Source organism: Podarcis cretensis (genome assembly GCF_951804945.1).
Source record: "Podarcis cretensis genome assembly, chromosome: 5".
NCBI lineage: Eukaryota > Metazoa > Chordata > Lepidosauria > Squamata > Lacertidae > Podarcis > Podarcis cretensis.
In genome coordinates, this window is record NC_137174.1 from 40,126,385 (window position 1) to 40,149,947 (window position 23,563).

The 23,563-nt window shown below is 45.2% G+C and overlaps 1 protein-coding gene across 4 annotated transcripts in view; it reads right to left on the reverse strand.

The window, feature by feature from the left end:
* Positions 1–11,077: 11,077 nt before the first annotated feature.
* INPP5A (inositol polyphosphate-5-phosphatase A) overlaps positions 11,078–23,563 on the reverse strand; it is a 240,041-nt gene continuing 227,555 nt past the window's right edge. For 2 of the 4 annotated variants that reach the window (XM_079978457.1, XM_079978459.1), the window contains 4 exons: positions 21,888–21,999; positions 14,984–15,052; positions 13,293–13,329; positions 11,078–13,027 (listed from right to left, as the gene is read on the reverse strand). In XM_079978457.1, the coding sequence (XP_079834583.1) occupies positions 12,978–13,027; positions 13,293–13,329; positions 14,984–15,052; positions 21,888–21,999 (268 nt within the window). In that variant the 3' untranslated portion in view covers positions 11,078–12,977. Of the gene's footprint in view, positions 13,028–13,238; positions 13,330–14,983; positions 15,053–21,887; positions 22,000–23,563 lie in introns of all 4 variants that reach the window. The other 2 variants (XM_079978458.1, XM_079978460.1) reach the window with 1 other exon arrangement.

The following is a 23,563-nucleotide window of genomic DNA, read 5'->3' on the forward strand; positions in this document are numbered from 1 at the left end:
GCCTTTGGGTGTGGTGGTATAACAACTTCCTTGGAGTTTTGTCTCTCTCTGTCCTCTTGTTTGGAACTCGTATATTCTTCACTTATTGTTTTATGAAGAGTTTTTTAAAAATCTGGTCAGTTTCTATGTATGTATTCTACACAAGCAGAACCATACTTGACTTAGTAAAGGGCACTACCCCATAACAGAAGTCGGTTGCAAAAACTAGAATACTATTTCCACTCCTGGACTGGTTTGAATAGGCAACAAGGATCTTCAATTCAGAAGCAACTCCCACTTATTTTCAGTGGCACATATTTCCAAGTCAGGCTGAGATACTGATTTATTTATCATTTAGGGGAGTTTCACTATTGACTTCAGTGGGAACTGGATTGCATCCCAGGCGCAGTTGTAATCTGCCTGTTAAGTGGGGTTTTGTAGGTCTAAAAATATATAATAAAAATGCTTTTCTGGGAGCAAGATTGCAAAGGCATTGCTTTGCTACGGAAGGAAACATTTCCAGGCCAGAAAGGGACGGGTAATAATTTCAGGGCTAGCAACTTTTTCTACCAGGGCCTTTCACAGCTGTAGTGACAAGCAGAGATGCAGTCTCACTTCAGATGCTGGAAAAAGCTTTACCCACTGATAACAGCTTCAGTCTCTTAATTATCTGGTACAACAGGTGATGCTTCTATTGCACCATTCATATTTTTTCTTAAAGCCACAGTGTCTTAAGCCATTTGCTCTCAGGAAGTATTGCCTGTCAGTGTGGTGCACTGGCTCAGAAGCTTCCTCTATGGAACTGTGTCACACAGCAACACAATCCATGTAGTGATTTCAGAGTGCCTGAGCTAGATTGCAGTAGATTATGCTCCCAAGTCTGTATTGGCCTGCTGAAAAAAGCTTCCTCTGTTGAATATCTGTGTGTTTTGCAGCTGTTAAAGACACAGGAGCCATTAAAAAAGGTAGCCCCCCTCCACTTGGTTCTTTAAATCAAATTTGAATACCTAAATGTGGTTGGGGTTACCCAGCACCCCCCTTTGGTAGGGGGTGCACCGGTAGTAGGAAACAACTAAAATTGCAGGGATCTGCAAATAGCGGCTGAAGGAAAGGGCATTTGCAGAAATGACTTGTAGATTGCACCCAGTACTCTTTGATGGCACTTCAGCTTCTGCTTTGCACAACTGCAGTTCACAAGTGAAACTTGCCATGCTGTAAAGGTTGCTGCCATTGGGTTTCTCCAGCTAGTGTGCAAGGCCATGTGGAGAAAGTGTGCAGGTCTGTGGCAATCATACAGTGCTTCCAGTCAAATGGAAAACACAAGCAAGTGACCAAAAGTGGTTGAAATGTGAATGTGAACTGCTCTTTTTGCAGTGCTTCCAGCCAGTTTTGATGCAGTTGCTTGTAAATGTAAAGGTCAAAACAGTGGTACCTCGGGTTAAATACGTTTCAGGTTACATACGCTTCAGGTTACAGACTCCGCTAACCCAGAAATAGTACCTCGGGTTAAGAACTTTGCTTCAGGATGAGAACAGAAATTGTGCAGCCGTGGCGCGGCAGCAACGGGAGGCCCCATTAGCTAAAGTGGTGCTTCAGGTTAAGAACAGTTTCAGGTTAAGAACGGACCTCCGGAACGAATTAAGTACATAATCAGAGGTACCACTGTACTTTGTACAGGCGCACAAATAGCACAGGAGAAGCAAAGCTAAAATATGGTTTAAGTCTGCATTCCTACGCTTACTTACCGGTACTTGGGAGTAGGTTTCACTGAACTCAGTGGGGCTTCTTCTCGAGCAGACATGCACAGGAGTATAGAACCTTTATGGAAAGATCCAGGGTCTCAGCTTGTTTAGAAAGGCCTGAAGTTGCTCTGAAGGGCAGGAAGAGGTTAGTCCTGCTTTGGCAACTCAGAAAATAAAGTTTGGCCTTTCATTGTGAATGAACCTAAGTTGCAAGTGAGCATATATAGAGTTGGAGTGTGAGGCTGGCAGGGCTGTCCATTCATTTATTTTAGGGAAGCAGGAATGGTCCAGAACCTCTTGAGCGTGTGATGCACAGTCTCAGTGATGGTGCCCACTAATAATAATCTAAATGCATAACAACGTGATGCTCCTTTCCCCAATTCTATTGCCTGAGTTGGTCATCTCGCCCTTCCTGCAGAAAAAGGATGCAGAACAAGATATTTTGGCAAAGTCAAACCCTGCTCTTCAACATGTTCAAAACTGCAAATGCAAAAATGCAGCCTATTTTAAGAGTTATATTTTTATACCTCAGGATCGCTATAGTGTAATGTTATCAACCCAAGATGATCATCCGCTTTTTTCAAAGCAAGGAAATTTGTTCCTTTGGCCTATGTTTTGCAGACATAGGCACCTGTGAATATAATTTTACTTCGTTTTGGAAATTTTCATACTGCTGGGTAATCTTATTCTGATGGCTTACGAAAAAAGAATAAAACAATTTAAAATAGGCAAGCAAAAGTAAAAATACTCAAAAGTAGCATAAATCAGTCTTCAGGTTTGCGGAAATAAAAAGCACTTTGCCTGGCACCCAAAAGCTTGTCAGGTACAGCTCTTTCCCAGGTGAATGTTTTTGGGGAAATAATTCCACATCGGGGGAGCCACCACTCAGAAGACCCTCTCTGTGGTAGTCACTCACCTCTGATAGTGGAGGCACCACAAAGACCAACCGCCGAAGGCTTTAATATATCAGTAGGTGCATAAGATAGTACCTTGGTCCTAAGCTATGAAGGTCAAAAGCAGCATTTTGAACTGCTTACAGTCTGAAATGTGGATCTTTCTCTGTGTGTTTGTCCCTCCCTTTAATGGCACCCCTACCAGTTGGTTGTGTTCTGCCCATCATAATAAACAATAGTAATAATAATAATAATAATAATAATAATAGTTATTCTCAAGACTAGGCCAAGCCCAACAAAGTTCTCCTCCAAGCCAGCTACTCTGAGATGTCTATAACAGGGAAGGCTTTGCTGGAAGCCAGCCCAAAGTTTTCACTAAAAGGTGACAGTTTACCCTGAACACTCCTAGCTAAAATGTGGCCCTTAATTCTTAAGGAAAATGGAAGACTCCCCTCCCCTGCCTGCCCCTTTGTTCATGAGAGCCCTTTTGAGAATGGAGCCTCTGCATCCATTGAGGCTTTCTACAGCCAAGTTGTGAACCTCTTCAGGGTTGCAGGCATATAAATCAAGATTGCTTAACCCCAATGAGGCTTCCGTTAAGACCCTGTAACCAGCCTGTGATATATGAGAAGGAAGGGGACAGATAATGTATTTTCCTCCCTGTGCATATTTATGAGAGGTGCAGATTTCATCTGTGTTAGTGGCTATGAATATGGACTCAGGAAGTGGCCATTATCCTGGTTTCACTGACAAGGGTATGATTCTCTCGAAGTCAAACAGAGTCTCAGACAAAAGGATCAGCCTCCCCGCTTAAGATTTTATAAACAAGATGAAGGCCCTCGAGAATATTCGTTATTTAACTGGAAGCTCTTTTGTAGCCCCAGAATTATAGAATAACTGATGGAACTTTGTGAAATAAATCAGCACCACACAGTGATCTGTGCATGGTGTGCTGGTCACGCATTTCCATTCCTCATGCCCTTAATTCAGATGTGAAACCTCACACTGGCTAGAATATAAATTTTGATTTAAAACTGGTTCTCTTTCACTTTCCATCCCACTTTCACATTCTTCAGAAGTGATGTGTTCCAGACTTCATGCACGTTTACCTAGGAGTAAATCCCGCTGCGCTGAACGGGAGGGGGCATAGCTCAGTGATACAACCTCATATTTTGCATTTAAAAGGTACCAGGTTAAATTTTCCAGCATCTCCAGGTTGGGGGGGGGGGGGATGACCCTGTCTGAAACTCTGACAACCTGTTGTCAGTCAGTGTAGTGTAGACGTATCAAACTAGATGAACCAATGGACTGATTTTCCTGTGTTTCTATGGATAGGATGGAAGATGGAAGATGTTTTCATGTAAACTGCAAAAATGGATTGCATGTACAGTGGTACCTCGGGTTACATACGCTTCAGGTTACAGACTCCGCTAACCCAGAAATAGGACCTTGGGTTCAGAACTTTGCTTCAGGATGAGAACAGAAATCGTGCTCCGGCGGCGCGGCAGCAGCAGGAGGCCCCATTAGGTAAAGTGGTGCTTCAGGTTAAGAACAGTTTCAGGTTAAGAACGGACCTCTGGAACAAATTAAGTACTGAACCCGAGGTACCACTGTAAAAGTATTTTTAAAACACCGGATCCTAGAGCTGATTCCAGGAATGAGAGCTCAATCCTACAAAGACGTTGCACCCCTGACCAGAAAATCCTTTCAACCCAAATGTCTCCAAACTGATGGTGGACGCTGGCTTGCTCCCCTGATGAACTGGGAACTGATGAAGTGAGAAATGCAGTCTGCACATGCTAAGAAACACTTTTATATCACCCTATGCACAATACTGAGACCTTGCATTAACAATATATAGTCTTAGGGTCCCCAAGCACTGACAAAACTGGGTAACCTACAACATGAGAAAGACATTCCGATTTGGTTCCTAGGGTTGCTAGTAGTCCAGTGACAGGAGCTAGTACAAAAAACCCTTAACACTGAAGTAAGACTATTGACTTCAGCAGCAAGAATGCAACAGAAACTTGTTGAATCAAGTTGTGCAATGCACCTTGAGGGTCCTAAACCTAAATACTCTTACACACACCTGTATACAAATTAAATCTATGTACACAACCACTGACTTGCCTAAATGTGCGTATAGTGGGAACTTTCTTGTGAGTCCTCTTTAACTTAAATGGAGCTGGCAATTGCAAGCATCTGGTTCCCCTGCCCATCCAAAGGAGAAATATATATATGTATTGGAAGAACTACATATCCTTTGGAAGAGGGAGAGACGTCCACAGCTTTGGTTGCTGGAAATTAGACACTTGGTCAAAGCAGGAAACCAGACCACAGCCTGCAGTTTAGAACTCTGAATTGGATTTTGCTAAAATAAGATCGAAGGATCTCTTCCCTATGATGTTTCTGTAGTTACCTCCAAAGGGCTGGGAGCCGCTGCCCCTTCTGGAAAAGCCATGCTATTGGCGTTGGAGGCCGTGTGAGCGAGCGAAAGGATTCCCCTACACCCAGGGCCAATGAGCAGGGGGTTTTTTTTTGGCGAGTCTAGATCGGAGTTTGTCTCTTCCCTTCCCCTCCCGGCACAGTTGGAACAGGCCAACCGAGGCACACGGCTCAAATGGGTTGTTCCAAGTGGGGGAATGGGGGGGGGGAGAGGGAATGGAACGGTGGGAAGCAAAAAAAAAAAACAAAAAAACAACAACAACAACAACAAAAAGCTTTCACCCGGACTCTAAAGCCTCAACCGGTTGCCCGGAGAGGATCGGTTGATCCTCGGCTTGCCTACGGTGCAGGGAGGGGCACTTTCGCTAGCCTGTCCTAAGCGAAGGATGCTTCCCGCTCCGAAACAGGACCACCCCCTTTTACGGTCCTGCTGTTAAAGCAGAAGGGAGGGACCCTAACTGAATGGTAGACTAGAGACCACGCTTTTTGCCTGCGCAAGGTCCCAGGGCCAACTCAGCACCTGAGATCTCCTCTCCAAAAGGGCTCAGGTGGCAGGTGAGGGGATGGGATGGGGGAAAGAGACCCTGCCGGACAAATGGTGTGTAATAAGGTACGTGAAAATGCTCTGGCACGGCAAAGCCGTGATGGTGGGGCAGCTACACCTGTTGGATGACTGCTGTGCCAGAAAACTTTTTTTAAAAAATGAAGGCAATGGGATTGCAATGTTTATTTAAAACATTTATACCTCATCTTTCAGTTTGCCAGGATGGCTTCTAATAGCACAAGACACAGTATTAGGACATCTGTTTTTAAAACACGCAAAATAGAATGCAACCAAGGGGATTTACAATCACTTTTTTTTCAATTTCTTTTTTTTTTTTAATTAAAGATTTTCTTGATTTACAAAAGTGTTTGCAATGAACTCTCGCAGCCCACAGCAGCCTAGTAGGGCCGTCCACTCAGCTCCTTCCAAGGAAAAGCCACCTCTACCCGGGATTGCTGCATACACACATACCTTTAAAGCACATTCGAAACACAGCCTCACCCGCAAAGAATTCTGGGTACTGTAGTTCGCCTTTCTTAGAGTTACAGTTCCCAGCAGCCCTTTACAAACTACAGCGCCCAGGGTTCTTTGGGAGGGAATAAGGGGGGCTTGAAATGCACAGCGCGTTCGCAGCCAGCGTTTGCAGCTGGTAGTTCATGTTTTTAAACGGGCGTGTAATTTAGGCGTTCGAAGCAAACCCTTAAAACCGGAGCTGCCAGACGAAGGAGGTGGATGTGAATTGGCTGCTCTCTGGCAGGTTCCCGGGCTGCACAGAATTCTTCGGCAGTCGTCCATTTTCTTCAGCTACAGGACGCGCGAGCCAACTCCAGAATTACTTATTAGATTCAAGAGCCACAGAATAAGACAGGTGAGTCTGATCTATATCATCCCTTATCTTGAGCAAACCAAAACGTGGCGGGCAGCCTGTCCAGTTATGGAGGCTGGTTTGGGACGAACTAATTCATGAGTTTTGAACGACAGTGATCTGCACCCAATGTCTCGTACTGAGCAATATCGCACTTAAAAAGCAGAAAATAAGACTCTAGGGAGGATAGCGACTGGCCGCCTCCTCCTCAATGTATCCAGGCTGCAAACCTGGGAGCAGGCCCCAATGAATTCAGCAAGGCTTGCTTCCCATTAGACGTGATTAGCATTGCGCTGGTGCTTTAGGAAGTCTCTGACTGAAGTGGAAATTAATGCCAGTATCGCAGCCTTACAGTGCAAGCCTAAATGGCTACTCAGTAGTAAACCCTGCTGAGTTCAGTGAGATTCACTCCCAGGTAAGGAAATATAGGGTTGCAGTCTTAATTCCAGTTCAAATCAACGGATACCCTTGTGACTTTTGCATATCTGTCTGATAAATCTCCGGTAAATCCGGATCACAATTCGGAATCCTATTTTAACACACTTCACTGCACGCGTTCTAGAAGGGCATGGGGCTGAGTTCCTAGCAAATGGGAAAGGCTCAGGGTATTAAGATCTTGAATGGCGACCGGAAATGTACTTACTCGTGAGTAAGGTTCATGGATCTAATTATTAACCGGGATCCGCAGTCGGATTCCGCCTATGCATTACGTGGACTTGTGTTCCACTAAACTGAGTGGAACTTTCTCCCACATAAGGGTGTATAGGATCGCAGCCTTTTTTCCCCATTGCATTTGGGAAAGAGAAAGAGACATCTTTACGTTCACACGTAATGCGAGGTCTCTTTGAACTGCTTCTTGAGTCTTGGATGCTCCGGATTGAACAGTTCCTTTTCGCTCTCCTCCCCTGACGAGCCTAAATGCAGCTGCTTTATGTTTCACCAGCTCCTAGCCGGCAAGTTCGCAGGAGAAGGGCTGCTCATTCCTAGCCTGAATTGCATAAGCGGCGGTTTTAACTAAAGAGACATAGAAAACTTTGCGCGAGGGTATATTAAAAAATTTCCTACCCACACACCTTTTGGAAAACAACTGACCTGGAAATCAAATATGCCTGGTTTACACTGGGCTTACTCTGATTAACAGATGGTTCGCACGTACACGGACTTTCGTTGATTCCGCCTGTGATTACTTTCAGCTGAATGTGGAAACTGACATGGAGCGCAGTATGGGCTAGATCCGGAGTCAGTCAGTTTGAACTCCGCTTCTGTTGAAATCAATGGAAGCTTTAACTCCCAGTTAGCTGGATTCAGTAGGACTGACTTCTGAGTAGACACGGTTAGGTTTGCAGCCTGCATTGAGCTGAACTCGGGTCCCACTGAAATATATTGGGAAACATTAGTCTGCCACAGATTTCAACGGGATTCCTTTGGATCCAACCTCGATATGTGCGAGTTTCCTTAGGGTGCAAATGTTTTCAGTGGTCTTTCGCCCCTAGCAAATCAAGGATTTAGACTTCGCATATTAATTCATACCGCTTGCTTCTCCCACCCCTTGATTGAAGGGAAGATGGAGCGACTTAGGAAATTTTGTGTGTGTGTTGGCTTAGCCCCAGCTCTTATAAAAGTGTGAACTCCTTACTCGGGCGAAATCCCACGTAGATCCATAGTTAGCCTCCCGCTCCCCTCCCGCCCTAAACGGTTCCGGAATAACAGAGGGGAAAGGGGAAGACGGCGGTGGATTTATGAGGATGTTTTACATTATCCAGATGAACAGATCACGTAGGAAAAAGGAAAAAAAACGAGTGACAGGTTGCTCTTGAATATGCTCCGTTGTTGTTGTTGTTTTAAGTTTATCTGCATTTGTTTTAAAAACGCATGCCTCCGTCTGCTCGTGTGCAGCTAGTTTTCTAGGACCAGGAGCAGAGCGAAGTTCGTTTTGGATGGGAATGAGGCTCAGCTCAGAATAGTGGCCAAATCACACTTGTTGGCGCGCCTAGTGATGCGATCTGTGCGGTGGGGAGGGGAGGGGCGGGACTCAATGGGCTGACCCTGATGTAAATTACCCAGTTACCTCTTGACACTCCACCCGCTGGTTTAACCGTTTGGAGGCATCCCACAAAAGAAGCACAATCGTGCCTTTTCCTCGCCGAGAGCCAGGATCGGGTCCTCTTAGGTGACGTTCCTCCTCCATCTGCTCCTCCCTTTGAGAGTTTCAACCCAGTTCCCTTAATTATAAAGACGGAGAAATGCTAGAACTCTTGCAGGAGTTAAAAAAAACCAGAGTTAAAAGGACCCAGACTTAAAAAAAAGAGAGACTTTTCCCTGGGATTCGACTCGACCTTCCTCAACGTCAGAGAATGTCCGCGATTTAATTGGTTGGAAGGGTTGGCCCCAATATCTTCCCAGAGAACTCGCTACCCTCTGCCCAGCTGACTTGGCCCGAAGTCCAGGCGGCCGTGTATTGGGACCTGCAATCGGTTTTGCAGATGCAGCACGACGGGGTTTATCAATCCAGCCCCGTATTGCGGTTGTTGGCGGACTTGGTTCGCTTATTCCATTTATAGACTATCATTTCCTTCAAGGAGCTCAAGGTGGTGTAGCGCATGGTTCTCGCCCCTCCCCTGCCAATTTTATATTCACAATAACCCCGTGAGGTAGGCTAGGCTGCAAGATAGTGACTGGCCCAAGGTGGTCCACTGAGCATCATCCCCAAGTGGAGATTTGAACCTTGGTCTCCTAGGTCCAGCACTCTAACCATCACACCACACTGGCTCTCAACAGACTATGCAAGGGCTGAGAATTAGTGTGTGTGTGTGTATATATATATATATATATATATATATATGCATCCCAACGAAGATCAAAGCAAGCTTCCCGCAGGCTTCAGATGACTCAACCAGCTGCTTTCTAGACACGTGGTCGTGCAAGAAAGAAACCAGGCACTTGATCTTATGATGCTCCGGTGACCCTAATTTAAGTGGGAGCCGCTTGGGAATGGGAAAGGGAAAGGGTTTTCTGCCGAGAAGAGGATGATCTTAGAGATGGAGACTCTGCAGGTGCTCAGGAATTCCGCAGGATCCTCCTTATGACACGTAGAGATCTCACCCATTTTCTAAAAGAAGCGTTGTCCTGTATCCCGTTCCTAAAGCTGGGGCGGGCGAGCAGCGAGGAGGGACCATGATTAAAACTGGCTTCTTCCTGAAACCTCTTAAAAGGACTGCCAGGTCTCCAAGCAACCTTTTTGCAGCACCTGCTAGGGATGTTACAGATAGGTAGCCGTGTTGGTCTGCCATAGTCAAAACAAAAAAAATTCCTTCCAGTAGCACCTTAAAGACCAACTAAGTTAGTTCTTGGTATGAGCTTTCGTGTGCATGCACACTTCTTCAGATATCTGAAGAAGTGTGCATGCACACGAAAGCTCATACCAAGAACTAACTTAGTTGGTCTTTAAGGTGCTACTGGAAGGAATTTTTTTTGTTCTGCTAGGGATGTGTTCTCAGTAGGACGGAGGGTGGGAATAACTCCCCAATCAGAGATGCAGCTTTAAATAGCTTCCCTGCTCCCAGGGCATTTAATATGGGCATGATCTTGATGGGATAGCCCAAGCCTCTTAACTAAATGCTTATTAGGGACGAGGTTTGTTTGTTTTTGTTTTGCTCTTCTCTCTCCCGAGGACCTTACGCGCGTCGACTGAGAAGTCTTATTCTGTTCCAAGATACTTCCGCGTAAAGGATTGCGCTGCGCTCCCGACCCGTACTTAGGTTGACACCTTTCATAGGAGCCAACCACGAAGCCCCCACAATAAAATATTTGAGCCCCCCCCCAAATTTGATAGGTATTCCCTTTCAAATGCTGTGCGTACTGTGTCATGTGATAGAGTATGCGGTGCGAGGCTTATCTGAGCCCCCACAATATTTTATTCAAGTTGGCACCCCAGACACCTTGTTTACCACGGCTTCGAAGCTGGCGAAGGCGTGCTCCGTTGATGAACATCACTAAGGGCCTGCTGCCCGAGTTGAAACTGGTTTACTCGGGAGTAAGCATCATTGAGTTCCTTGGAATTTGCGCCTAGATAAGTATTGCGCCTTATTTCCGTGCGTTTGGGTGTGAGAACAGCCTCCTCCAATGGGGTGTCCTCTAGACGTTTTGGGCTGCTCTCCTGACCACTGGACAGGCTGGCTGGGGAGTTTTAGTCGAAAATATCCGATGGGTAGATTTTGTTTACACCAACAAAAAAGAAATCTATGGATAAACATTGGAAATAACTGCTTCCGTTTTCTCTTGGCCCCAAACAAGGTCCCTCCCGTAATACCTCGGCTGAACCTAACCTCTCTGGAAGATTTAAGTTTAGCCGGACAATCCGGTCTTGGCCCTGGAGCCCGCGGGGCGATGACCTGTGATCAGGGTATGTCTGAGCATGTACAGAAGCCCAGTCTCTCCCCTCGGCCATCGACACCCTTGGCGTTGGAGGTTGAGAGAGAGAGAGAGACGCTTGGACCCCAGACGTTTGGAAATGCAGCTTTGCGCTCTCCCCGCTTTTCCTGAACCATTTCTCTTGCAATAGCAACGCCGATAGGAAGAGAGGCAAAACCCCAAGAGACACGCAGCCGTCTTCACCATGATCAGTTTTATTGCTTGAGAACCAGAATGCTCATTTCAAAGTGAACAGGCAAACATTACAAACTTTCTCCCAATCCCCGCGTAGTTTCTCTCCTCCAGCCTTACACGGGTCTGTACGGATACCAGATTTGGGGGGTGAGGGGAGAGCGTGTGCGCATCAGTGACAGTACCTAGCGATGGGGAGGTTACTCTGATTTTATCGGGGAGGGTTCCTCCTCCTCCCTTGCTACGCGTGGGATTGATTTACACAGCCCCGTCCCCAAGGCAGCCTCCCGCAGCTCCCGCAATTGCCCGGTTCCTGAACTCGGTAGTGTTCTAAATTAAATCAATAAAGCCCTCCGCTTGTGTTTCATCAACAGGCTCGCTAATCGCCTTTTAATGCTTTATGGGGAGAGGTGTGAGCTGAGAGAAATTGGGGTGTGTGTGCTGGGAAGAGCTCCAATTAGAGTGAAGATTTACAGACTCTTTGCCCCCCCATCTCTCTCCTCCCCCCCAATTTCCCCTCTCCCTTAGCCATACTCAAAAAATGCTACCTGCCTCGGGGCTGAACTGCCTTTTTTGGAACCTTCTTCCTATCTTCAGCTAGAATACTTGGCACCAGAATTTGCTGCATAAATATGTGACTACAGTTGGCAGATGATGAGTGAGGTTTCTGGCTCTCTTCATATATAAGTACTGTATATATATACACACACACACACTGGTGAAAGAAGCCCTTTGGTTGGGCTGGCAACTGGGGGAAGCCTGGCATTGGGCTCCATGGGGGTGGCAGGTGTCCCAAAGGACGCCTCCAGGCTCCACCCCAAATCCCATGGTCTGCAACTCTGAGTAAGTAGGCGTAGGTATGCTGTAAGGCCTACTCACATTTACTTCCAAGTAAACACACTCAGGATTAGGGTATTAAATGTGTTTCAGGATTGGGTATCAGTGGGGAGAGATACATTTTTCCCTCCACCTGGATCCTAACAACACACCATTGTTTTTGGAAGTTAAAACCTACTTGGGGAAAACCCAGTGGGATTTACTGCCCCTTGACTAGTCTGGGCTGGTGGTGGGGAGGAGGAGGAGGAAAGGCTATTTTGTAGCAGGAAAGACAAACGGTTTGTAATTATAAATTATTATTTCTATATCTGTGTATATATATCTCTATACACACTCACATACAAATATATAAATATATACACTTATAGAAAGCAGCTGCTGTTGTGTGATTCAAAAAACCATGGAACATGGCAGTATAGTAAATAACATGAGAAAACAAAACAAAAAAGTCTATAAAAATGACCAGGACAGAACAAAAAAACCCACCCTGCAACCCTCCCCCCCCCACACTTCAAAAAATCACAGGGACCATAAATCTTGGTTAACATACAATAATAACACACCAGGACTTCTATACAAGGCAAATGTACAAAATCCCAACCTTGCTTGAAGCTAGAGAAGGGTGATGAAAATTGTTTGTTTCTAAATGTTGAATATTATATATATATTATATATAATTTCACATTGACAGACTTTTAAAAAAGAAGGAAGCAGAGTGACGTCTAAAACACAGTACATCGCGGCAAACTAGGTTTTTGTTTTTGTTTTGGCAACCAGATTGTGGCATAATATATGCATCTCCATATAAAAATAAAAAAAAACAAAACAAAATCCACAATGGATGTCACAGGAATATTTAGGAGAGGGTGAGGTATGAGAGGTTCTCTCTCTTTTTTTACTTGGGGCTCTAAAGCCCAGACTCCAAAGAAAATAGTGTATGATCAACAGCCTAAAATAAAATAACAATAACAATAAAAACAATAACGTGGCACGCTGGACTCCGGAGGATGAATAGAGCTGTCACGGTATAAGCCATGGGATGCATCTCAAGTCCTTCCTCTTCCACCTCACTACAAGGAGCTTTCTCGAAAGATCTTCTCGTTTCGGAGGCATCTTTTCCCTGTTTGCAGAATTGATTGGCAGCTGATTTTTTTTTCTATTTACTTCAACAGACTAAAAATTAAACAAGCAAATAAAATAAAAAGGCCCCACCAAAAAATATGGGGGCCGGAAGGGAATAAATAATAATAATATTTTTTTAAAAAAAAACCGCGAAAGCAAAGAGGGGAGAGAGGAAGGAGGTAAGGAAAAAAATCTAATGTGATATTTACCACCACTACATCACTGCACGACACAACACTTGTGCACATTGGCAATAGGTTTACCTGCCCCCGCGGCTATTCGGAAGGACAGGAACACGGGCTGGAAGGAGGGAGAGAAAAAAAGAGGTTAGAAGGTGGAGCCCAAGCAGTCATCGACGCCGCCTCCCGCCTCCCCGCGCCCCAAGCCAAGCAATAGGGCCTCCGTCGTCGCAGGCACCCCGGCTTCCTCCTCCCCGATTCCCTCCCGCTTTGCTTCTCATGGGGAACACCGGCTGGGTCATCCTCCGCCTCCTGGAAGAGCCACGCGCGTCTTCCTTGGGCCCGCCCCGAGCTCGTGCGTCTTTTCCCGGGGAGTAACCGCAGTGCCTTACGCGAGCCAAAGCAAAAGTTGACGCCTGTTTGAAGCCGCGGGCTCCAGGCCTCGGCAGCGAATCTCGCTGCAGTCGAAATCAAGCAGCCCGTCCCGTCGAACGCAGGCTTACTTTAGAGTAGGATCGGGCGGCTCTTTCGGAGCGAGCGCCCCGTTACCGGGCTGACCTGCAGTCCCCGACTTTTAACCAGGTTTACTCAGGTCCATTGATTTCCATAGGACTTACTTTCAGGTATCTATGTAAAACTGGGGCGGCGCCAGCGGTCCCCCTCTGCCGCCAAGAACCTCATTTTTACATTGGATGGCAAACTAAATATACTCTTTCTGGTTAGCTAAAAAACTTAGGTCCTTCTATATATATCCAAATATCAGTTTAATCACAGGGATGGAGTTCCTTGCCCCAAGGGGGCGATTCTTACACTCTGGGATATCTAGGCTGCCCTCCTACACGAACCGGAGTTCAGTGCGTTACCTCGGAGTAAGTGCCTCTGAACGCATTGGCGCCTCCTTCTGCGTAGGATTGCGCTAGTGCAGGTCTCGCTAGCTGGATTCGAGGAAACGCGTCTTTTCAAACCGCATGCTCAAGTAGCCATTAATGGACGTGTATGTCGAGAAGCGAGATCCACCCAGGGAAAAGGGAAATCAGGCCTCAAGCCTCCTCCTGCTCTTTCCGTTTCTGAACGCACAGCCCACTCCAACGAAAGCGAAGCGGCTGGCTTTCGGATCCCTGACTCTGGCACCGGGGAAGCGAAGCCTCACCGTTTGCTCGGAGCGCGCTTCCAAGGGCGCGCCAGGCTGCTTTTACGCACCTTTGGAGTCGGAAACTATCCGCTCTGCCGCAACGCGATCAGGCGGACTGACTGCTAGGGATCGGGGCGTTGAGGGCTCGGGGTACTTGCTAACCTGCTGGTAGCGGTAGGTCCTCATTTTCGGATTTTAAAAGTGCGTCTAAGCGGGGAAGTTTATTTCAATAGTTTTCATACCCGGATCAGAAAATAAAAACGCAAGTCTTTCAGATCCGGGGTCCCCTTAACGCCAGGACACTGAACTTCACGCTCTTGATCTTGCCCCTCCCCTTTGAATCTCAACTCGCCCCAAGGCACAGAAAACCCTGAAAAACGGACGCCTGTCGCCGCGCTCTACTTCCTACACGTGGGTTTTAACTTCTGATCGTTTGGTAGCGCCTTCCAGGCTCCCCAGCTCCCGTTTTCTAACCCGATCCTACACACGTTTGCTGGGGGAAAACTAGCCCAATATGGATCCATAGGACTCCTTCCGAGCAAGAGGGCATCTCTCCTGCAAAAAGCCCCCGCCGCCCCAACCACGCCCCCTTGGCCCGCCACAGACACGCGTTCATGCAGCTGTCAGGATGGGACGCGCTTACCTTGTGGTCCCCCATGCAGACATTTGGTCCAATATGGTCGTACACCACTTGCTTCTCATCGTTTTCTGACTAGGGTAAAAACATAAAAAGAAGCCCATAGTTCGGAGATGCTTTGCACAGAGAATGCAAAGTCGCAGGTATGTAAATGCACACAGCAGGGGGGGGGGAGCAGCTACACACATCGACATCCGGGAATAAGGGCCGTTAAAATCAATAGATCTCACTGACAAGGAAATGTATTCAGAGTCCCTGTACCGTTGCGCCCCCCACCTTAAATGTTACTTCTTTAGGCACAGATGGGGAAAGCCAGCTGGGTGAATGCCAACTTCACATATATGCAAAGAATTGCAAGATCTGTTCCCAGGCATTATTAACTCACAACACATGCCTGTCTAGGAACACAATAACTCTTACCCTACTTAGGCAACAGGCCTAGACCCACTTACTCACGAGTAAACCTCACAGAATTGGCTGTGACTTAGTTCTCAGTAGACACATGGGACTGCACTGTTAAATCTTGAAATGTGAGTAAACTGCATTTGGAAAAATTTCAAAATGCAGCCACTGTAATTCTGACGACTTTAGCCAGAAAGGTCTCCTTTTATTAGATCGTCATTGCACTGCAAGCAATTCCTACTTTCTCATTCCGTATCCCTGTTGTTGTGCTACTAATATATAGCCAAAGCCCAGCACATTTAAATGCCACTTATTTCAAGTGAGGACAATGAACGTAAGTTAACTCCCGTTAAAAAACAGGCCTTAAAAATGCTCAGCTTTGGCTTTATCAGGTCAGTAGTCAGAAACAAACCTTCAAGGATGCAGCCGCCAAGAGTGCTCTAGAAGGGGTGTTAGCGGATTGGAAGCTGTTCCTCAATTGCTACTGTGGGTCCAAATATTAAAGGGAGAACTTCCTTCAGTACTAACCTGCTCAAAGAGAGCCAGGCAACCATCCTATGTGTTCAGTCTTTAGAGGGGCATCATGTATTGAGTGGATGAAAAGTGAGGGCCTACTTTGTGATAGCACCCTGACTGTGGAATACGCCCCAGAGGAAGGTAAGCCTAGTGTCGACACTGTACTCTTTTCAGTGCCAAGTTAAAACCAGGCATTTTAGATTATTATATCTTTACTTGTTTGTTCTTTTTATTGTAGCTTTGTTTCTTTTATTGTGGCTTTGTCTTCACAATGGGTTTTTTATTTTGTTTTGATAATTTTAAAGTTTGTTTGCCTGCTGCCCTGAAGTCTTTTTTTGAACAAAGAATAGTATGTATGTTTGTGTGTATATAAAAACAAACTTTCTGGTTTACACTGGCCAATTACTTAACCAGTTAATTTAAAAAAAAAAAAATCTGTATTTTGATGCAGGGTACTCTGCTTCTGCATTAATGAAGACTGGTTTCTCTTAGCTAGCTACCAAAGGCTGTAATCTGACATACAACCAGTGGGATTCCCTACAGCAGGAACAGTGAACCTGTGGCCTTCCAGATGTTGTTGGACTCCAATTCCTATCAGCTTCAGTCAATGTGATTATTGGATGATGGAAGTTGTAGTCCGGCAACAGTTTCCTCCGTTCCTGTACTGTAATCTTTGGGTTGTAAGGCTGAAATCCTTACCTGCTTTCCTGGGAATAAACCCCATTCAACTTAATGGGACTTAGTTCTGAGCAGGCACGGGCAGACTCGTGCTATAGACACCCCAGTTCCTAACCACATTTATGGGGCAGGAAATCGCAACTAAACTAAATGCAACTTCTAGTCCGGTTTTAAATTGGGGGTGTTCTACACAACACTTCAGTCGACATCCTTAGGCTACTCCCAAGCTGAAGGTACTTGTCAGTCTTCACAGTTCTTAAACTCCTATTTTTCAAATCCACAATTAAATGCCTTAATCGATTAGGGGCACTGATAAAGTGATTAATGCTTTCAGCTCTAATCCTATTACCAGATTTGGTATCAACCCTGTTTAGATCTAATTAGGGTCTTCTGTTGCACAGAATTGGAAACACTGGGAAAAGGAAATGGATTTTAAACCACCTCCCACCCTACATGTGGTCTTTTATGAAATATATTTTCCCCTCCATCAGATATATCAATAGTAAACATAGATGTTTGGGATTCCCTATGATTTCAGTGGAGCTGGCTTTCAACCAGATCTACTTAAGAATGAAAGCTGGAAACATCTGAATCAATGGGAGTCTTGCTATTTATTTAAATGGATTTTTGGATTTTTACATAAAAAACCGCCTCTCAAAATGAGAGGTGAATGAACAATATCCCCACCACTTGATTTATTTCCACTCTGGTCTTCCCTGGCACTTTATTCCCTTTATCCTCCTCTCTTCAAACAAATAATGAAATCGACACAGCTTTTGCTACTGCATCGACTATTACATCGACCAACGCTGACCATCTTCTTTGTTTATCTAGCATAATGACCCTGCTAAGGCAATCACTTAAGAGGGAGGTAGAGAGACTGGCTCTGACTTGCAATTTCTCAGGCTGGTTAAACTGCGAGATAATTAAATCTGGAGCCCACACCCTTCTCCCCAGATCTTCCATACATACATACATGCAACCGCAGCTGTGCTTGCAAATAGTTTGCCATCCTCATTTATTTCTGATGAAAAACAGTCAAGCTTGCCCTCATCTGTAATCAGTCAAGTTTGACTGGGCAAGAACTTTATATATAAACAGCCGCATTTGGGACTATAAAGTTAAAACTGAATTATCTTTAATGCAGTAAGAAAACTTAAGGTCATATTTGCTTTCTAGCATGCTTGCCTGGGAATCTATCTCTGTATCTATCAACACACACACACACACACACACACACACACACACACACACCCCCTCCCTAACCTTCTGCATTGTATGCATGAACACGTTCCAATATTTCAAGTTCATAATGCCACCGCCATCGGAAGTGGAGATACATTCATCAAAAGCGACTTGATAATTTACAAAGGCAGCGTCAAATTGTGGATTTTCGAGTGCATAATCTTTAGACAGATAAACAAATTACAGCAGCGCACAAGCAGAAACACGCTCCACTCAGCTGAGCATTCATTACGCCATGCTCTCAGGCAGTTCTGTGACTCTCGAGCAGCGGGCAACCTTTGGTGTGTTAGGGCTCAGCAAGCATAAAATAACATGCTGGGGAGGTAACCGACCGTGGCATGATAAATGAGGTTGTGCTAAAGCTGTTTACAGCCCCATGTCTGTACAATCTGTAAGGAGCCTACTGCATGGAGTCTGGTGTTTTAGGCTCCCTGCTAATTTGGGCACGGCTAGAAGCTCTTGCCCTGTACAAACAAAGGAGCCCAAATCTGCAAGAGCTAAACTTGCTTTTTGGATGTGGTGGGGAGAAACACTGGGTGAGGCTCAACTAAGTTTTACTCAGACTCATTGAAAGCAATGGACCTATCTTAATAATGTTTGGTAATTTTAGGGGGGGGGTCTACTCTTAGTTGAATACCACCCATTACTTTTACATTCACACAGCACTTTGAAAACTAGCAGAACGCCTTACAATTTTGCTTGTCCCCATAAATGGACTGGGGATGTAGGTGACTATTATTCCCATTATACAGATAAGAGAACTGAGGCCAGGGGATAGTGACAACCCAGTGGCTTGTTCTGGCAGGACTCCTGTGCAATTAACAGCTATCTTACCCACCTTGCAGAAGTTTAGCAGGTGTAACTTTCACCAGATGCCCTGAAAATCTCCGTGTTAAAATTTCTGCCTTGCCTGCAGGCACTTTGAAGGCACTGAAGCAGCACCAGAGTAAGGTTTCCACCGTACTTAATCTGACATCGCAAAATTAGCTGCCAGTCGAAAAAACCCCAGATTTGTGTTGCTGGCTTAAACTAGCAGCTGTAGCTACACAGGAGAGCCACAGCACCTTTGTGAATCATGGCTGCCACATTAATCCGCAGATATCACATAGCATATCTTGGGAGTTCTCAGGTGTTAAATAAATGTAGCTTTTAGAGTACTAGTGTCTTCTAAATGCTTGGTCAGTGGATTGGAAGAAACAATCCTGCATATGCTTCCACTGAAAAATGTATTATTTTATTTTCAGCACATGTTTTAATTCACAATATTTATTTTGCTTAGTGGTCCAACAAGATAGGCCACCGTTGTTCTCACTCTACAGATGGGAGAATTTAGGTTGGAGATGACACCCGAAGCTGCACAGTGAGTGACATGGGTGTGGTTTGATTCCAAAGTTTGTTATTATTTATTATATTTTTATGGTCTTTGTCCAACCAGTGTTCTCAGGGGGGTATCCAAAGAATAAAAAAACATAATACAACTCTCTAACTCACCGTTCCATTACGAAATAGTAGCAATATAGAAATCACAGTGACAGCCAACCATCTCTTTAAGTCTACAATGGCCAGCTGGAAAAACATATGTCTTTAACTGTGAGAGTCAACAGTATGATGCAGCAGAAGCAGCAAAAAAAAAAAGCTAATGCAATTCTAGGTTGTATCAATGGAAGTATACTGTCAAGATAAGGGAGGACATGGTACCACTGTATTCTGCCTTGGTCAGACCACATTTGGGAGTACTGTGTACAGTTCTGGCCGCTATGGTTTAAGAAGGTTATTGGCAAGCTGGAACATGTGCAGAGGAGGGCGGCCAAGATGACAAAGGGTCTGGAAAGCAAGCCTTATGAGGAATGGTTGAGGGAGCTGGAGATTTTTTAGCTTGGAGAAGACTAAAGAGGCGATACGACAGCCAACTTCAAATATCTGAAGGAATGTCACACAGAAGATGGAGCAAGCTTGATTCCTGCTGTCCCATACCTGAACCAATGGATTCAAATGACTAAAGGAGATTCTGATTAAGCATTTGAAAGAACTTTCTGATTTTAAGAGCTGTTAAACCATGGGATGGGCTACATAGGAAAGTGGTAGATTCTCCATCACTGGAAGCTTTTAAGCAGGTTGGAGGGCCAGTTGTCAGGGACTGTTTCCCACGTCTGACACTGGAGGTGAATACATAGCCATCCTGGCTAGTCATTGTTTGATATCCTTCTCTATGAATTTGTCTAATCCTCTTATATAGCGGAAGTGAGTTCCATAGTTTAACTATACACTGTGTGAATAAGTACTTCCTTTTACCGTATTTTTCGCCCCATAGGACGCACCAAGTTTTTTTGGGGGGAAATAAAGGAAAAAAAATTATTCCCCCCCCCAGGCGCTTGTGGGGCCGGCAGCGGAGACAAGCACTCTTCTCCCTGCCGCCCGCCTGCAGACCAGGTCCGGGGACAGCGGGAAGACGCGCTGCGCCTCCCAGCTGTCCCCGGAGCTTGCGGGGCTGGCAGCGGGGAGAAGCACGCGTCTCCCCGCCGTCAGCCTCCAAACCACATCGGGAGACAGCGGGATGGCGGTGTTCCGCCTCCCCCCTGTCCCCCGACCTTGTGGGGCTGGCGCTGCAGCTCTCCTGAAGCCTGGAGAGCGAGAGGGGTCGGTGCGCACCGACACCTCTCGCTCTCCAGGCTTCAGCGAAAGCCTGCATTCGCCCCATAGGACGCACACACATTTCCCCTTCATTTTTGGAGGGGGAAAAGTGCGTCCTATAGGGCGAAAAATACGGCACCTGCCCTGAATCTTCCAACATTCACCCCATTGGATGCCTATGAGATTAGTGTTATGAGAGAGGGAGAAAAACTTTCCCATCCCCTTTTCTTTCATGCCATGCATAAATTCATATAAACTTTTACCCTGTTACTAAGTGGGGAAAACATATCACCAATGGGAGGAAGTGCCATAATCGGGAACCTAAGATCGGGTAAGCACAATTGCTCCCCGTCTTGTTAGCTGGCTGTTGTGTATAGTTTGGCCAGGTCCCCCAGGATATGCCTTCATATGTTTACAGCAGTAGCAAGGATGGAGGAGAAGCGCTCAGAAAAAAATAATGGGAGGGCATCTGGGCTGTGTTCCTAGTCTTGTCAAATCAGGCCCATGAATGGGACGGTGAAATGAAGGAAATTTCCTGGAGGTCCCAGTTCATTAGAATGCAGTGCAACCTCATTTGTTCGAATAGCCTAGGGGATGTTCAAAACATTTGGATAATATGTGGGAGTGCTATGTACATTGGATTGCACTGATGTGGAATTATATAGAGTGTACACCATGAATGGATTCAGATAAGGAGACCTGGATAGCCCAAGATAAGTTAAGAACGTCCTAAATGACAAAAAATTTAAAAGCACGCAGGGCGGAGGAGCACACCCTACTCTCTATCTTTTTAAAATCTCGGGTCATTCCCCCCTCCCTTGGAGCACAATCCCAGGGTTTGCGTTCTGTGGTTCTGTCCACATCCTTAGACACAGCTTGACCCCCTAACTAAACATGGTGACTTGCCACAGATCCTGTGGCAAATAACCTTGGAATAAGGAGCCAAATGCTTAGCAAACAACTAACAGCCCAATGGAAGTGACTTTTGTAAGCTATCTTGAAAAGTTCTGGATGGAGCATACAAGGTAGGTGAAATGATTAGTACACCAGTATCTGACAATCATTGGATTTTTGCTAAAGATAGCTGAGAATAAGGAGCATAGGTTTGTATATCCAATGCTGCTGTTCCACTTGCACAGTGGGATTTTCACTGAATGCCCAGTTGTTCTGAGCTTTCAATAATAGATCCTGATCTCCAAAATATGAGGGCTGGAAACTTGTTCAAAAATGAAACCATATGCCACCATATTTTCTAGCAGGTTCGAGGCACTGCTCAATAGTCAAAAGCAGGGGTCAGCAACCTAAGGCCCATGGGCCGGAAGTGGCCTGCGGAGGTCATTTGACTGGCCCACGAGCAGCCCACGAACTGAGCTACCCGCAAGACAAACCTTGCTGACCCCTGATCAAGAGAGTCCTACACTTTCAAGTCAGCCCTTACCTTTAGAATCAGCTCTTTGGCAGAATGTGACATTAGGATCCTGTCACACCAAGCTGGGCATCTAGTGTTCATATACTGCATTCCCTGGCTACAATCTTCACTGTACGGATAGCTGTGGGGACAGGAAAACACCAAACTCAAATGCAACATCTGTCAGCAAAAACTCACAAGTTTTACCAGGCAAATTTAAGTAACAAAAACAAATACAGGTGCTTTTTCTTTCCATGCTCACTTATAATTTCTTGCAAATAGAAGTGCTTTTAAATAAATAAGCAGTACAACGAGATTGGGCTTATTTTTGTTTGTTTAGGGAATGATGTGATTTATTAAGTCATATGCTTAGTACATTTGTGTGAAAAGTAAAAACACTGGAAAGATGCATTTTGCAAAACAGAACAATAAATAGATAAGTAATTTTTAAGACTTGAAATCTATTCTGCTTATTGCTAGATTGGGGGGAAAATGGGATTATAGAGGTCTTCAAGATGAAGGTTTTAAAATAAGATTTGTGGGATTGAAACAAAATGCTTTCATGCTTGAAGAGAAACTTATTTACCATCCTACTTGGCGTGATATTATGAAACTGAGATGCATAGCTCTCCACCAAATGGGTTTACAAGCTACACTGCCATTAAAAAGATTAGCCGTGGCAAACAGCCAGCTAAAGTATACTGAATGTATTGGAACAAACCAGTGAACTCAGTACCTTTTCCACCTCATCAAACCTAACAAGACTCATTTTCAAAACATATTATGAGAATTCAATTTGCTGCTTCACTGCCATACAGAAGTACAGCTTATTTCTGAGTGTCCAGGGGAGGCGTTGATGATGTAATATTCTTGCGAGCAGAAGCTTTGTCTGCAATTTAAGGGCTGACTTTTGCAGGCAACCTATTAATGTAGCTCTCCTTTTTAGTTGTGCATGAACCTGACATAACAAAGACTACTTTTATATTAGAGAAGTTGTGCGAATCAATCATATTCTGTATTGTTCACCCCTTAATTTTCACAGTATTAACTCCCTGAGGTTGCAAGCGTTAAAACTTCACGCTGAGCAGATACAGCTACCATGAAGGCCTAAACCAGTTTATATGTACATATATCCAGTATATATACCCAGTGCTATTCACATTTCCTTAAACGTGCACTGCTTTTAGAGCAGAGACTCCCAGCACTTCAACCGGTTCTGACCACACACGGAAGTCTTATGGCCATTATTAACAGTAGACTTAATAAATAACAACACAGCTGTGTTTGACTTTGACAAGCTGAGAGCAAAGGTTTACATAGGCATTTTTGGGCTTTCTATTACTGTGGCACTGTCTTGGACCTCTACGGCTTGGCAGCTTGTCTTCACCCATCCTGATTGGCTCCATGGCTTGTTGGTCTCCAAAGATGCACACTTGCAACAGTCCTGACACATCCAGGGTAGCCATGGTTTTCTCATGGGTATTCTGGATAAATTGCTGCCCTCCAAAATTCGTAACTGGGAAATGGTGAGTTTTATGTGGTTCCCTAGTAGGGAAGAGGGCTTTGCATGAAGGTCTCGGATTGAACCCCTGAGATCTCCAGTTAAAATGACCAGATAGCAGGGGATATGATGTCAGGAGCTCGGCCTACACTCGAGTAGGACCCTGGCAGAGACACATGCCCGACTGACATGTTCTCTCCTTCCT